This window comes from Prinia subflava, chromosome 8, assembly GCF_021018805.1.
Source record: "Prinia subflava isolate CZ2003 ecotype Zambia chromosome 8, Cam_Psub_1.2, whole genome shotgun sequence".
Lineage (NCBI taxonomy): Eukaryota > Metazoa > Chordata > Aves > Passeriformes > Cisticolidae > Prinia > Prinia subflava.
In genome coordinates, this window is record NC_086254.1 from 27,860,154 (window position 1) to 27,877,574 (window position 17,421).

At 48.2% G+C, this 17,421-nt stretch overlaps 1 protein-coding gene across 1 annotated transcript in view; it reads right to left on the reverse strand.

The window, feature by feature from the left end:
• The window catches only part of NKAIN4 (sodium/potassium transporting ATPase interacting 4), a 49,413-nt gene that overhangs the window by 8,049 nt on the left and 23,943 nt on the right, over positions 1-17,421 (reverse strand). The window contains exons 2-5 of the mRNA XM_063404321.1: positions 17,098-17,235; positions 16,514-16,594; positions 8,139-8,336; positions 363-423 (exon numbers count right to left, since the gene is read on the reverse strand). Of these exons, the coding sequence (XP_063260391.1) occupies positions 363-423; positions 8,139-8,336; positions 16,514-16,594; positions 17,098-17,235 (478 nt within the window). The remainder of the gene's footprint in view (positions 1-362; positions 424-8,138; positions 8,337-16,513; positions 16,595-17,097; positions 17,236-17,421) is intronic.

Here is a 17,421-nt window from a genome sequence, read left to right on the forward strand (position 1 = left end):
TTGTTGTAGGTGCTTTTAATCACAGCAGTAATATTTCAGAACCATTATTCTCAGGCTACATGAGCTTGAGAACAGAAGCAGCTGCCCAGTTTCTCTAAAGCTAAGTCCAGCTGAGAAGCCAAAACCAAGCTCTTTTTGTGCCTTAAGTGTAGCAGAATTAAAGCATCTAACACAGAGTGACATGGGGAAAAAAAACCCTCACAGTAAAAATAGCTGATCCTTGAAGGGTGGATAGTACCACAACACACAGAGGCAGAGAAGGAAAGAAGTCTGGTGGCAGCTCAGTCCTGACAGACAAACATCTGAGAGAGAAATAAAATTTACTAAAACCTTTGCCAAGGGATCTGTTGATAAATACTTACAGCTGTCTTCTTCTTCTGTAAAAACACTAACCACGTAACAGGCATACACAAAGCCCACCAGCTGGAAAAGAGAGAGAATAAATCATTTTAGCATCAGCCAGTGTGAGCCTGGTCAGAACCCACTGGGCACAACTTCAACAGGCACTATTTACACTCAGCTTGGCAGCATTTCTGTAACTGTGGAGCCAAGTCGTGTTTGCTGTAGGCAGGGGGCAGGTGTGGGTGTCAGGGAAGGCACTGATGGAGCACACCCAAAGCTCCAGGAAGAAAACTTGCAAGACCCATCCTCACCTTCAGAGTAGCACCTTCAGTTGTTTGGATGATTGGCAAGGATATGGGTTGGCTTTGTTGAAATTGTGCTAAGTTAACTCTCTGTGAGAAGTGATGGAGCTACAGGAGGGAGCCTTGTGGAACAGAACAATCTACAGGAGACTCAGAGTTTCAATGACAAGAACTCATCAGCTCAGCATTCCTGTCACACGGGGTAAATTACCAATTAGAGGTGAGTAGTTTTTATGCTGATGAGATAGAAAGTTAATCATAAGGATGGTGCTGTACTGGCAGAAATGACACCAAAATCTTTAGTAACTGGGTATTTTCTAGGAGCTCTGAAGCATCAGAGCTGCCTCCTTCAGGCTCTCTATCAAGGTGTTCCTCAGCCTAAACAGATAAACAAACTCCTGGTACTACGGGAGTTAAACATTCCAGAGGCAGCAGGGTCTGATTTTGTATTGCCTTCTTTGTGTTAATCAAATATCCTCTCCATCCTTCATTTTACATCTTTACAGAACACCCCACTTAGCGAGATCTTGGTTGACAGTAACCACGTTAGTAAAGTTATTGTGAGGCATAATTGTTTTCCACTGTGAACTCAATTCCTGGGAACAAGAGTCAGCCTGTAGCACACAGTGACTCACTCCAAGTGCAGACAGAATGATGCATGGGAAGGCTTGAAAAGTAGAGTCCATTCATTTTTAATATGACAGAAAAATACATCACACCCGAAAACAAAAGGCAAGATAATGAGATTTCTGCTGGGGAGCGATACAACATTTGTGGTTTCTCCAGCTCTCCCTGACAAAACACGCCTTGTTGGGAGGAAATGGAATGTTTTTGTGGCATCACTAAACCCTGCTTTTCCTGGAAGATTTTTCTATAATCATCTGAAAGAGAAGGCAGCTTGCTCCTTTCCTCTTGGGTGAGCCTTACGGGAGCACATCCCAGAACCTCAGGGAGGAAGGGTGGCTCTGGGGACTCCCTCATTCCTCTGCTGGGCAGTTCTGGAACCAAGGCTGCTTCAGGCTAAGCTCCTGTGAGCTCCAGGGAAACAGGAATTCTCTGGCCACATGCAATTGCCAATCCAACTGCACCTCCTGCCTTTCAGCATTGTCTCAGAACAGAACTATTACTGTTTAAGGCTGACAAATCAAAACCAAAGTATCAGAGATTTTTCCTCTTTCCCCTTGCTTGTACTGTAATACAATATAAGCCTGGGAATTGTGGTTTTGTTGGGATTTTTTCCTGAAGTTTGGGGCAGTTTGGGGGCAACAAAGCTGGGGAGGGGTCTGGAGCACAAGTTTGAGGAATGGCTGAGGGGGCTCAGGAGAAAAGGAGGCTGAGGAAGGACCTTAGTGCTCCCCGTGACTCCCTGGAAGGAGGCTGTACCCAGGTAAGGATCGCTGTCTTCTCCCAAGAAACAAGCAGACAACAGGAAATGGCCTCCAGCTCTGCCAGGGGAGGTTTAGATTGCATATTGCAGAATATTTCATTATTTAAAGAGTTATCCAGCCCTGGCACCGGCTGCCCAGGGCAGTGGTGGAGTCACCCCCCCCCGGAGGGATTTAAAAGACAAGTAGATGTGGCACTTGGGGACAGGTTCAGTGGTGGGCTTGGCAGTGCTGGGGGAGCTCCATGGTCTGGGGCAGCTTTTCCAAGGACGCTCCCGGCCCGGGCTCTGGCCGTGGTGCTGAAGCCCCGAGGCCGCTCCCCGGAGCCACCGCCCGTCCCTGGGCTGCGGGATCCGACCCTCAGATGCTTTTGGGAAAACGAGAGGGCTTCCTGCACGTCCCGGCACTCCAAGAGATGTCCAACCACCCTTCTGCACACCCTGATCTCCAGCATAAAGGCATCTGAACCCAAGTAACATACACAGAGTGTGCTCACACACATCCTCTGTACTTGCTCAAACATTTTTATAGTTGCAAGATCCAGCCTCTGAGTCCCACAATTCACACACACACAAACATCCAGGTAGGAAAGAGCATCCTGAGCACATACCCTGATTCCAAGGGAACTCGAGGATGGGTTCCTCCCTCCCCAGATTTCCCATCACCTCTCAGGGTGTGAACACTGGGTTAACAGCCATGCAAAGTGGCAGCCCTAAATCCACTCACTGTTATTATGCTCTACAACATGTAGACACAAATCTTATGTGGTACCTGTGCCAGGAAACTCCTGATAGAATTACCAATGAAAATGATTTACCTGCCCAGTTTATGAGCAGAGTTGGGAGTGATTATCAGCTGTACTGTCACAGCAAACCTGATAAAGCTCTGGACATTTTTCACGGTTCAGAAGCATCAAGCAATGTGACTGGCTTGGCAAGTTTGGTTTGCACAGAAATTAATGCCCCATAACCCTCAACCATCATTCTGCTCACCCCATACATTTTTCACTTTATGACTAAGGTGACTTCTTTGCATTCAGAAAAACAAACCAACCAATCAAAAACTAGTGAATTAAGTGAACTTCCCTAAATCTCTAATTCCAGCTCCATTGGAGTGGAGGGTTTTCTTTTTTTATTCCTTCCATCTTCTGGCTTTGTTTCAAAATCATCTGCTTAGTGTTTAAATTTACTTTTTATTGACTTTATAGTCCATTCCTTCGTTAGATGCATTTCAGCAATTAAAAAAAAAAAACAACTTGTTTAATTAATGGAACTTTTTATTCAAATAAGCTTTGTCTTGTGATATGGCCAGAACAGGAGAGTGGCAAGGGGGAAAGAGATGTGCAATGTAAATATGAATTCCATTTTTTGTGTGCTGACCTAAACTGTAATTAAATATTCTAAAGGATTCGACTGTAATTAAATAACCTCAAATTAAATAATCTCAAGGATTAACTGAACTCACGGGAATCCCCATGTCTCACTTTTGGAATAAATTATGAATTAAATACAGCTAAGGAGGAGAAATGCTGCTCCTATTATCCAGTCTTTCCCCTGGAAGAGTCTGCTGGAGTGTGGAATGAGCAGACTCCAAGAAACACCCGAAATTCCCTTCTGATGGCATCTTTGATGATGATGTGTCGAGCCCCCAAACATCACCCAGTTTATCAGCAATTAACACAGAACAGGAAGCTTCACAGAAGTCAACTTGGAATAATTTCACCCTTGCTCCTGCTGATTTCAGTACAAAGGAGGGGTTTAAGCTCTGCATCCCAGGGAAATACCAATAATTCTTGGATCTTTACAAATTCCATCGGGCAGGTGGAAGAGGAGGGAAAACGTCAGCGATGTAAAATGACACTAAGCCACTGCTCTAATTCCCCAAAGAATGTTCTAGGGCTTTAGCCTCTGCTGCTGTTCCTCTGCTTGCTCTGCATGTGCAGTAGCAGCTTTCCCCAAGCTGCAGAAGGATCCGATTAAGCTTTTTATTAGGAACACATGTTGAGGGCAGGTGTGTTCTGTCAGCCCGGGAACGCAGGCTGCCCCACAAGAGAGGATGGAGCTGGGCTGCCCCAGGCACTCTGCAGGCACTCAGAGTGGGAAAGGCAGGGAGAGACAAGTGTGCCCCAAGGGAATGAGGGGAGCACATGTCTGAGCATCCCCCTGCCCCTCAGTCCTCTGAAGTTAACTTTTAACAGAGAGTTGAAAACTGTTCATAAAACAGCAGCGTTGAATGAAGGAGCCAGAAAGAGTAAATTAGAGAAAAACCTGGAGAAAGGGACCAGCTGTCCCTGCAAGTGTGCAAAATACACAAAGGATGGGAAGGCAAATTTTAGGAGATTTTACTTGTGTAAGACCTTAGCTTTAGTCTACCCCTGTCCTAGTGAAGATTCTCCAACCCTTCTCTCAACAGACAAACTTGCCACTGCTTTTTCCACCACAGAGAAAAGGTGCAGAGTCTCTTTTTTCAGGGAGACGCATTCTAGGTTTCACTTCTGATCAGAGCTAATGAAAGGTGCACACTGACATCAGTGCAAGAGGGGGAAATGAAGGGAAGTCTGCTATGAGAAAGCAAAAATCCAGCTTGTGAAAGAGCTATTGTGACCAGATAGCCAAAGAGAGGCAATCAAAATCCTTTAATTCCTTGACCTTCTTTACTCTCTGGATGCAATTACAACCACTGAAAATCTACCTTCTGCCAAGAGAGCACGGCATCTCTTGTACCCTGTTTCTCACATAACATCTGCTGTCAGGCTTGCCTTGCTGCCTCCCTGGGAACCTTCCAACCTGTCAGTCTGAGTGAAAACAACAGACAGGCAGGCAGCGAGTCCTGGCGGCTGGGAAGACATTTCCAATTTCTACCCCATTCAGAGGAGCCTCAGGAAAAGCCCAACCCTCCCCACTCCCAGAAGTACCATATGGAGAGCCCAGAGCTATGCCAGGTATTTCAGAGCTGGGAATCTCTCCTCTCCCTGCTGGCTGGCGAGCTGGGGACAGTGCAAGATGAATCCTTGCCAAGGCAAAAGCAAAGCAGATTCTTATCTTGACAAAGTAGTTGCTGCTGCATTTCCTACCTGGGTTGGTAGGATTATCTTTACAGTTCATCTCTGCACCAGGACAACCTCCTAGATGTTGCCACGATGAGCTTTTACCTCCCATGTGTTTTGTGCTAAAGCATTGAGAAAGATTTTCATACCGGGCCCTACAGCAACTTGTATCATGTGTGGTGACTAATGTGCCCAAGTCTGATTGCATTCCAGACTAAAGGAATTGCTTCTGCCTTCAAGGAGTACAGACAAGCTCTGAGCAAAAGCAGACTGAGACCTTATGCATCCTCAAATGTATGCCCAGGAGCAGGATGATATAATCAGCAGGAGTCAAGCTGACAGCCAACACTGTGCTCACCATATGGGTCCAGGATTGCTTTCCTTCTCCTTTGGCATGCAAGACTGAATTCTGAGAGCCTTGCCCCAAGTACACAACACTGCAGTACAGTCCCTCAGTAGTCTCAAGGAATTGGAACTTCCAGAAAAATAAAAATAAAAATAAAGTGCCCACAGTTGGGCACTGCATATTCATACGCCGAGGATTTCACAGTGCTGTATCTGGGGTGAAAACCAAACCACGCAGAACACACCCCCTCACCCCACAACCTCTAAAAACCACCAGACAAAGCAAAACCAAACTACTGAAAGCACAATTTTGCCTGTCCCTTGCCCTTCCTAACAGGGAACTGACTATTCTGGTCTCACACAAGGAGGGAACTAGGTCATGTCTCTTGCTGCATCCCCTGAGCCTTCAAGTTGCTGGTTGTGTTTTTGTGCTATTGATCTGTGTCCCTGCCTGTCTGCAGCACTGTACCTGCCAGCACTCTGGGGACAGCTGCCCGTAATAAAACCTGCCTCAAAGTGAGATAAAGAGAACAGAAAAAGATACTGGCAGGGATCAAAGAGTTTGACCCTCAGAGAGAAAAAAGGGACAGAACTGGCTGACTGCTTCCAGGCAAGGTTTGAGGGAGAAAGAAGACTTGCTTTTTGCCTGACCTCTAAGAAGAGGGGGAAAGCTCCAATCCTCCCACTACATGACAAAATTACATGAGCATTTCAGAGCCAGCAGCAGCTACAGACCTGGGGGCTTCAATACTCTGCTTTTACTACAGGACAAGCAGAAATTTAGTTCACTGCACAGCTCAGCCCATATGGATTTCTTGCCTACAAGTATTCCCAACCCCATTTCCAGGGTTTAGGACTCAAAAATTTATTGCACCTTAAATCTCAGGGAGAAAGAGAGAGAAAGTATTTCCCTAAATCCTATTTTGTCTTATATTTCCCTCCTGTCTCCCTATCTGGTCCTTAGTGGTGTTCTGCAGATGCACAGAGAATATTGTCATGTGCCTTTGGGAAGAAGCAAAGGAAAAGCCATGCCAGAGACAGAGTTCTAAATATCAGGATGATCACTTAGCCCAGGGCCACGTGCCTAAGTCAGTAAGCTGCCAAAAAACCAAGATCTACTCCAAACAAACTCAGGATCATTTGTTGGCTCAACCTCTAGCCCAGGGCACAGGGGCTGTGCCAGCTCAGGAGTTCAGGAGGGATGCTAAGAGTGAGAAACCTCTGTTATTTAAAAAGGGATATTATGACTGCAAGGTCTGCCCTTGTTTCACCAAACTCAGGTACTGCACCAATCCCATTGCACCTAAAAGCCCTCTCTAAAAGACACCAGGTTTCCTCCTGGACACACAGGTTTGCCTTTCTCCCACACAGGCACAGAAGCAGCTCACAGACAGATTCATGCAGATCATTGCCCTGAAGGAGAGCTGATGGAATATTAACAGCCAGCACACGTGCCAGGGAGCCCATCCAACCCAGGAAACAGGAGCTTCTGCCTCTGCCTCTTCTCTTGACATGGCAAGAAAGGGGCCTGAGCCTTCCCCTGCAGTTCACTGGGTCACACAGACCATCCCAGCTAATAGGAAATGCAGGATCAGGACTGTAGAAAGCTGTACCAAAAATGTGCAGAAAAATACGTGGCACTCCAGAAACTTGAAAAATCTCTATTTGTTATCCTTCAGCATTTAAACAGGGCAAGTTGCCTTTCTTTTTTAAGCCAAAACTGAAAGCCAAAATGTGAATGGTTCCCCAGTTCATGTTTGTAACTGAAGCCATTAACCCCAAAGTAACAACCCAAAGCAGATTAGAGATGTGGGCTACAAAATGCAAGAGCACCACAGAAGTGAGTGGCACAATGGACTTTTTGTTTCAGTTAATTTCACAGAAAAGTGAGAAACAATTAACAGTGAGCGTTCAGGACACTGCATTTTTGCAGAGTACTTTCAAAAGCCTGAGGAGAACTGTGATGAGGAAAGAGTGGATGAAAACATCTAGTGAATATATCTTGGGAATCAGCAGAAGGAAATAATGCTGCTTACTGCCTCCTAAAAGTTGATTTCATTTTCTGGAGATTCTTCACAACAAATATGCAGGTATGTGCTCCAGCACCCATCACTGAGTCATGGGGAGTAAGAGCAATCCTTTACAGAAACATGGAATTAACGTTGGAAGAAGCCTTTTAAGATGAAGTTAATCATCAACCCAGCATCACCACCACATTCATCACTAAACCGTGTCCTCAAGTGCTATATCCACACATTTTTGAACGCTTCCAGGTGTGGTGGTTCCACCACTTCCCTCAGTTGTTCCAGTGCTTTACAACCCTTTCTGTGCAGAAATTGTCCACAGTGTCCAAACTAAATCTCCCTGTTGCAATTTGATGCCATTTCCTCTTGTCCTGTCAAAACTTTTTCTTTTTACCTTCCTCCAGAAGAGTCTCTGTCCTTGTCAGGACATGAATTTCCACAGCCCAACAGGGATTCAGAACCCTTTGTGACTGCATGATGGCACAGAATCACTACTTCAGGCATCAGGTGGCTGATACCCTTTCCAACACAAGCAGTGTTTTTTTTTGTAAGAGAGAACAGGAGAACAATCAAACAAAACACATTTACAGAGGCTTTTGCAATCAGGCAATACCAAAAAGCCGTGGAAAATACAGGCTAATCTCTGTGGCAGGACAAAACCAAACCCAAAGAGCATCCCCTGAGGGGCACTCACCGCGATGAGGATCTGGAAGGAGCTGTGCATGACCTCGATGTAGCGGTACTCCAGGGCACAGCCAATGACCGAGATGTAGGAGTGGTTATCCAGCCCCTTGAGGCCAGACATGGAAGCCTCCTTCCTCACACAGCCAGGGCCATTTTCACTCCACCAGGACTGGTGCCGGGAGATGTTGAACGTCAGGAGTTCGCTGTCCTGAAGGGAAGAGTTGCAAAGAGATCTCTGTTTACTCTGAGTGTCGGACGTGCTGTCAGATGGAGGTCGTGTTAATTCAATGGAAAACTTAGTTTCTGAGATCTCCACTCCCCCAAAATTCCAACACAGATCAAAGCACATTGGCTTGATATTCCTTCATAGAATCATGGAGTGGTTTGGTTTGGAAGGGACCTTAAAGAACTTTCCACTATCCCAGGTTGCTTCAAGCCCTGTCCAGCCTGGCCTTGAACACTTCCAGGGATGGGGCAGCCACAGCTTCTCTGGCACCCTGTGCCAGGGCCTCCCCAGCCTCACAGGGAGGAATTTCCTCCTATTATCTAATGTAAACATATTTCCCAGGCTGGCTACTGAGGTGAGAACCATTCCTGAGGCAGCCCTGAGGCAACAAATCCATTTCACCATCCTGTGGCACAGATTGGACACAGGCTGCAGATCCAAGAACGTTTTGCTAGTGGTTTCTTCACCCAGAAAAGAACCCTCAAGTTTTGGGTTTTGGAGATGAACCCTGTAAATCTAGATGAGCAAGGTAAACAAGGCAGCACTAAGTGTCCTGCCAGGCTCTTCCCAGCATGGGAATCAACACAAAAAACTGAAAAATATGAACTTTATAACCCCAAAGTGAGTTTCAAAGCCCAACAGATCTTCCTCTGTTCCTAGCTTTTAACACATCTGACAAGGCCCTGTACTACTTCTGCCTGATTTCCTTCCACACTCTTCACATCTGATGCTTCTGCATCTCCTGGCAGCCCCAGGTCAGCCCACCCAGCCGAGCTGACCTCACAGTGCTGACTGCAGCTTCTTGCAAACACCTCCCCTCCAATTTCTTATCAACTTTACCTCGCCAGGCTTTTTGTTTTGCTCCCTTGTCTTTGCTAGGTAAATACTCTAAACCAGCTGAGGGGGTTACAGAGTGAAATGCCACACAAGGAATGCAGGGCTTTGGTGTGCAGCCAGGTGCTCATTTAAAAATGACCACACTTTCCTCACACTTGAGAAAAGCACAGTGTTTACAGGAACACTCAGAAGAGCTTTGGCATTTTGACCTTGCAGGACATGGCAAAGCCCTCCTGCAGGTAAAAGACAAGCTCAGGACTGGCTGAACAGCTGCAACCCTTCATGGATGAGTGCCAGGTGCTGGCTGCCCCTGAAGTCCTCTCAGGTCACTTTGATGCAGAATCAACAACCCCTTCTGACCACGAAACAAGGCAAGGGGTTGGAAGTTTTATTCTGAAGAATAGATTAAAAAATGTGAAGGCAGAGAATCTGTATCCCTACAGAGAGGGATGAAGGCTGGATACACACAATGCCCACCCTTTATTAAAGGTTTTAACACCCATCCATAAACTATTTCACACTGCTCGTGCCAGGGTCCTACACAGTCCCAGGAGGAAAGCCACGGCTCCCAGAACAGCAGCAGTCAGAGCTCGGGGTATTCACACTTCCCAACATGCAAAACCTCACACGGCAGCTCCTTTGTGTCAGCTCCTCGTGGAGTCAAAAGGAAAAACAGATTCAGAGCAGCTCATCCAAGCCCCTGCTCCAAATTACCCTCTGGAGAGAGGGCCTGTCTCCACAGCCAACACAGGAGCCAAGCCAGGCAGTCCTGCAGATATAAAACAGACATTGAAAAGCACATCCAGGGCCAGACTCGAGTCACAGGGACAGGGATCTGCCTTCCAGCCAGAGAACCAGTGCACAGTCCCCACTCTGCACCTTGTGTGGGGACCCTCTGTCCACCACAGACACCCCAAAGCAGCCTGCAGAGCCCTCACTGCAATCTGCTGCAGGAAGCACGTGTTGAGAAATGTGGACAATTAAGGGAGCAGCCAGCTGCCAAGCTCCTGACATAATCACCACAGCAGATGGCATGTGCAGGAGATGGAGGAGGGCACGGACACACAGCGTGGCACCGGGGCAAAAGCAGCCAGAATTCCAAAGAGAAAGGGGAAAACTCCCTAATTGCTGGGAGTTTAGTCTTCTCCTGGGCTTCACCCTTCAGTCACACAGCTCAGAAAGTCACCAAGTCACAGCTTTTCTGCAAAGATTGTTTTTCCCCCCAAGTTTGCCTGTTGTGAGGCTCATGGATTTTCCCCAGGCCTCCAAGTGGCTGGGCTATTCTGGCCCTCACAAGCCACTCTCTGCTTTGGTTGGGGAAAGAAGCAATCATCTTTCTCAAAAAACAAATCAAACCCCCACAAACAAACAAACAGAAAGAAACCTCCACAACAACCAAGAAACCCCTCAGTGAATTCCTGTTCCTCGGCCTGGGGCTGCCCCATTAGCACTGAACCAAAGCTGCTCCCCAGGGCACCCAGGATCTGCCTCAGTGCCCAGGGCTTCCCTCTCCAGCTCACAGATGGAGCCCTCCCAAACCTTCTGCCTCACTGCTGCAGACAGACCCCTCAGTGTCCTCTCTGCTCCTCAGAGCCATCAGAGTGCATTTGGCAAAGCAAGGAACAGGCTGCCTTCCTTCTAGAATCTCTCTTTTGTCAGCTTCCAGAGACTTGGCTCTGGCTTAACTTCGCTGCAGAAGCTGAACTTGCTTGTGAGTTCAGCCTGAAAAAGCAGAACAGGTGTGGCTGGAGGTGGGCAGGTGGAGGAACAGGAGGTCCTAACCAGCACTCACAGCTTTTTGCCCACAATCACACTCCAGCTCTGAGCAAAAAAAGAAAAAAAAATTAAAGAGTTATAAATCAGTGAAGAGCAGATTGGCAAAACTGAGCCCATTTGGGTTCTAAAAGCGCCACAATGCCTCAAACTCATGATCCATCCATCTCAGAGATGTAAAGTGGATGCTGACTGCACACTGGGGTCAGGGAATGTCTCGGTGTTCAGAGCCACCCTCCTGAAGCAGCACCTGCCTGGAGCACGAGGGCAGCACCAACGAGAGGTGGTGCAAAGCAGAGCTGCTCCATCCCTGGCTGGATGCCCTCGGGGGACACCTGTGTGACGGGGCACAAGAAAAAGAGCATTCCAGAAAATCCCTTAATTGACCTCCCGTTGCTCAGAGCTTGCTGGGAGAGCACAAAAACAACTCCAGGATGTCTCTCGTGGTTTGCCAGCTTCGTTTGTGAGAATGCAGTTGGAGAGAAGCAAAACCATGAATTAGAACAGCACACAAAAATCAGGAGGAAAGAGGCAGTTTTAAGGAGGTTGAGGGAACAGCTGTTTCCCAAAAGCTTTCTGCGATGCATTTGAAATCTAAACACACTGAAATGCTCCCAGAAGCAGAATGTGGGTTGGGAGATGTTAATCAGCCCCAGCAGTGAGCCAGCCCTGCTGTGGGCAGGGGGATGTGTGTGCCAGCCCTGCCTCGGCCCTGACCAGGCTATCACTGCCTCTCCAACCTCCAGCCTGGAGGGAAACACAGCCAGGAGCATCCAGGAGCACCCTGAAGGCCAAAAAAACCACATTTCTGAACTGCTGCAGCACCTGGCTGCCTCCGTTTGCCACCAGGGTGAGAGGGAAGGCAGCAGCACTGGAACTGCAGCACCCCCATTTCACAGAGCCTGTTTTCTCCAGCGTGTCCCACGGGAAACTCACACCTACCCCCAACACCCACGGAGCCAGCTGCGCTCCTTTGCTGAAATAGCTTCCTGAAAGCTGCTCTGAAATGATTTTCTAAGGGACACTATCAGAGATGGTTTTATTTCTTGTTGTTAACAGCCTTCTGAACTGCCTCCCCCAAACTTCCTTAATTATCAGGCAAAACCATACTTGGACAGCTCTGGAACAAACTGAACCTCGTTCAGGAGCTGCCAGAGCTTGGCAGCAGAATCATTTAAAATCTTTTTAGATGGAAACATTTCTTATTAAAATAGGAAATATAATGTTTATCTTTCATTCCTGTGTTTGGAGTAGCTGCATCACCTTGAGACACAGAGAAACACCCCCAGTGTCTCTCAGTGGGCTTGTTGACAATGCCACAGCATTTAAAAGCCAAATCCCAGGTTTCCAAGTTCTAAATTTAGAATGAGCTGAGGGACAGTTTTACATACACATGAATTTATCCATCCTCCTGGTATTTGAACCAGGTACAAAGTCATCCCAAGATGCCATCCAGATTCTCTGAAATACAAATAACCCCCATTTGACTCACAAGGGCTGCTTCCATTTCAAGAGGAAATTTAGACCACCACGGCTCTGGATTCAGATCAAAGCAGTGCATAGACAAGAGAGAGTATAAAGGAAGGATAAAAAAAATAAAATTAGAAATCACCATTCAAGAAGAATAATTCCAAAGGGAAAAGACAAAGGAATACATTGAAATACAGGACACCAGCTCCTCAAACCTCTCTGAACGTTTCTCAAGTACGTGAGGAAGAGTCAGTCAGCATGGCAGCTGGACAGACATATGCTCATATGTCTTAACAGCAGGATTTTAATAATTAACTCAGGCTGAGGGGTTGCAGGAGGGATGTGTCTCACGCTCGAGTAGACAGGGAGAAGCTTAACACATTATTGCAAACACAGCCTGGAAACCTCAGAGCTAGCTCCCAGCAATTCCCCTGTCCAAATGGGCAGATGGACACGGGGAAAAGAGGGAGATGGGACAGGAGGAGGAACAGCAACCTGGAAATTCGGCTGTGAGCCCCACCACAGAGCAGTGGCACAGCACTTGGAGCTGCAAGGGTGCTCAGGAGCAGGAGCAGAGCAAGTCAGCAAGGCAACGCTGCCAAAAGCTGCTCAGAGACACATCAGCACCTCCCTGCCAGTGCTGAGAAGCAGCCCTGCAAACCCAGGCTCACCTGCTCACTGGCAGAGCCCTCCCAGGAAAGCTGGCACGGGCTGTGGGCTTGGGGAGGCTCTTCCAGCAGCAAGGGAGGTGCTTCCCTAGACACTTGTGCTGATCCACCTGTGTCTGGCCATCCAAGGAAGTTCTGCTGGGCCATATTTCACACTCTTACTGCTGCTAAGGAAAGATTCCAACATGAAAAAAAAAAAAACCCTGGCAGGATAGAAAGGCAGAAGTCAAGTCAGTTTAGCTCTTCCAAGAAGTAGGGAACAGATTCAGTGATCAGTAAAATGTATTTTCCTTTCCAATAAAAAATTCAGTGTAACTAGTGATTGGTAGCTGGTTAGTAATTAGTTATAACTCCTCTGAGCTGAGTTGATCAGAACAGCATCCTCAGCAATTCCATGGCCAGGAGACATGGAATGGACATGCTGGAATAGCCTGGAGGATAAAGGAGCACTTCAAGAAATGTGAAAGACAGGAGGGGAGAGGGAGAAGTGGTGGCAGACAACAGAATGGAGGAGAGCAGACAGCCAAATTGCACCTAGCAGCCCTTATTCTGCTGATGACTCAAGGTTTTTAACTGAGAGATTGTCTCAAGCCCTCTGTCATGGGCTGACATGGGACTGTGTGGTTTCTGTTCAGTAAATCAGCCAGGCACCCACAGCAAGGGGGGACACAAGAACCCTGTTCCTGCTCTTGTGAGCAGCACTTCCCTGCTCCCATCCTGTATTCCTTCACCACTGGGGTATCAGATCTAGGCAGCAGAACCCACAGAATTGTTTGCAATGAGTGCACATAACTGTTTCCTCATCTTTTCAATTCCCTGGGCTTTTCTTAAATCTGCTACATTGGAAACACTTGAATTCTTTCTCCCCTGTCTCACCCCACCCCAGTTATCACCTGTCTCAGTTGCACTGGGCTGTCATTACCAGGCTCCAAGTTAACAAACTCCATCCTCTCCAGCTCCTTGCCCTTTCTGCATTCTCTCACTGCCCATGAGCTGCTGGCAGAGCCTGCCCTGGCAGCCTGCCCCTGCCAGCACACAGCAGGGTCAGTGCAGGGCTGGCAGGAGTGGCACTCCCCACTCCCCCAGGCTCACCAGCAATCACAGAGGGAGCAGCACCCTGAAGACCTCCAGAGCTCCCAGCCCCTAACAGGACCTGCACAGCCCTGTCCAAGCACTCCCCAGTGTGTTCATGCTTAGTCTAGTGGTTAATGAGTTTGTGTTTGTCAGACCAGCTCCATCGGCCTCTCTCCACCAAAGCTCTTCTTCCAATATTTGGAATTCCCTACCTGCTGCCAGGCTCGTGATGAGCTTTGACTTTGACTCCTTGTCAGGACTGGAGGGCAGCCTCCTCCTGAGGGCCCTGGGGCACACAGAGGTGCCTGCAGCCCTGCTGCCATCCACTGCCCCCTGACACCGTCCTGCCCTTGCCCAGGTGTCCCTCTGGGGTCTGATCCCCCCACTGAGATCAATAAACACCAGCTGGCTTTGGGTCAGGTTTCCAGAGATGCAGCAGGAGAGCCCAGCCTGTGAAGTGTCCTACAGAAACCTCAGCTCCTGCTTCAGGGGGATCTTTTGGTCTTCTGTGGAAGCGAAGATTTGTTTTGCCACTACAAAGACCCAAATTACTTCAGTGAATGTGGAGGACGATGGAAAGCAGCATCATTAGTTTTCCTTACAAAACAGCTTTCTAAAGTGAGAACAACTCATTAAGAACAGAGGCAAGGCTGTCAACTACTTTACAGCCAAACAAGCACAAATTCTCTCTTGGTTTTGCTGGTTGCTATTAAATGAACTAATCTCTCATTGCAGCCCGAGAGGAAAGTCCACTGAGTCAGTAACAACTTACACTGCAGCCCAAATCTATAAAAAATGCCTCCAGTCACAAGTGTCACCCTGTAGGCTAAATAAAGCCTCTCTGTGTGCTGGCTTGGCTAAAATGAGCCCCAGCAGAGAGCAAGGTTACCAGGTGAAGCTCCTCTGTGGCACAAAAAAAGGAGTTTGTGGTGCTGTTTGAATTGCAGAACAGCAACCCACCGTGTTGCAGTGCAGGTTGGGATTAGCAAACACAAGTTTCCAGCTGGCTGGAAGCAAACACTGGCTCTGAGAAGCTCCCAGAGCAGCTTATCAAGCCAACATTGTCTCTGCAGAAGGGAACATTTAAACAGTTACATAAAATTCTTTTTTTTTTTTCAGTTGGTTGTAGCCATCATCGAGATCATCTCAGGCTGAGATTTCAGACTATGAATAATCACTGTTTTGGGCAAAAACTCCCTCAAAGTTTATGGAGATAATTGAGAGGGGAAATGAAGATGAATTGAGACATTAGGAAGTTACTTTTTCTTATCTGCAAAGGATTTAGGCTGCCACTCCTGACTTGCTGTAGGCCTGACAAAACCACAGGGCAATTCCAATTATGACTGCAACTCCAGTGCATGACCTGAGAATTCAGGCCAGATGTGGAGTGCTCTGAAAGGAACCTGCATCCCACAGTCACTCTGAGTCTGCTGTGCTACAGCAACACTCTTAATTCATTGCTTACAGCCCAGGCTTAATTCAGGGCCTGCCTCCCATTTTTATTATTTCTGACTCACCCCTCATTAGGCAGACAGCAATACTCAGCTAATCTAGTCTTCAAAGAGATTTGCATATTAACTCCCAGCACCCTGGCCAGCAGCCATGAGTAACTACCAGTGTACTTAAGAAGGAAGAATTAAGGCAGGGAAGCCACATCCCCAGGAGATGAGCCAGATCCCTCTGGGATGTTCTCTGTTCAGCAGACAGGGGGGCCTCTCCCCAAAGGCACAACAGGAAATCTTATGTTTGGTGTGGCAACAGCCAGGTATTTATCCCTGCTGCTGAAGGGCAGCAAGTCTTCAGCAGGACTGGGAGGCACAAAAATATCAAGAACTGGTCAGGTGTAGAGTTCCAGCAAAGTCCTTGGTTCAGGTCAGCCCAGGCAGACCCTGCTGCAGCTCTTCCCTGGTACAGGCTGGCAGAAAGGCCACGCTCAGTGCTGCACCAGGGCCTCCCCTCCATCACACACCTTCTTGCCAAGGTGGGCTCAGATCCCAAGAGGATCAGCTGCAGTCTGGTTATCTCCCAGCCCTCCTCAGCCTCCTCTGCATCACTGCTGGGAATTGGCCCTCAAACCCCTCTCCCCTCAGGATGGCTCTCACCTCTGGGAAGCAAATTCACTCTGCCTGCTGTGAGGACAGGGTTTATTCCAGCCACCACCTGCCCCAACCAGCCAAGAGCTCCAGAAATCAAGAGTGGCTCCTCAGTTTCCCACACAAGCAGCAGCATTCCCCACCCCTGACACAGCAGCCCTCTCCACAGGCAGGAGGGCAGGACCTGCTCCCACCCCTCACCTCACCCAGCTCCATCCCCTCTGCTGCAAGCCTGGGCACTCACCTTTGAGAGCCCTCCCACTTCTAAGTAAAAGCAGATGATGAAGATGTTCCAGGTGACCCAGACTGCAGTCCAGATGGCATACTGGGAAGGAATGGGGTTGGGGAGAGAGAAGCAATAAACATTAGGAAGTCACTGGAATTAGTGTGTGTATATATATATATAGTGGAATGCCCTGAGTCAGCACTGAAATCCTTTTTCTCTTCCTCTCTTTGTTTTCCATATTCAGATGCTCTCTTTCCTGGTAAGACACACAGGAGCAGGAGTCTGGAGGGATGGAAGAGCTCCTGTGCTGCCTTTGTCCAGCCCCTCACCCTCCCTCTCTGCTGGGCAGCGTTTGGGCAGGGCTGCCTTAGCACCAGCAAGAATTATCTGAATTATCTGAATTATCTGAAACCTCCCAGGCTGGGCACAAGCACAGCTCACAAACAGCAGATTCCTGAGCACAGCCAGTCCCTCCTGCTCAATTCAAACAGCGAGCAGGGCTCATGCCTCATCTGCCTCATCCCCTGGGGGCTTTGCTCTGTCCCTCCTCAGGTGCCACATCCCCTGGAGCAGAGGCTCTGGGGACCACAGGGGTCACTCACCACCACGATGTAGCGGGGTCTGTACTGGATGGTGCCGAACAGCCCCAGGATGACGATGATGATGTGCAGGAAGTTGGCCAGGATAGGAGCCCACTGGTATCCCAGGAAGTCAAACACTTGCCTCTCTAGTGCAGCGAGCTGGAAGGGAGAAGGAAAAGGAGAGTTACAGCTTCTGCACCCACAGCGTTTGTTCTCAAGAGTGTTTGCCACACTCCCTGAGCAAATCCCTGCGGCAGCTGAAGGTGGGACTCTGTTCCCACAGCAATTTGCTGCCTCTGAACCAGGTCAGTAGGACACAAGGCTTGTTTACACATTCCCCTTCCC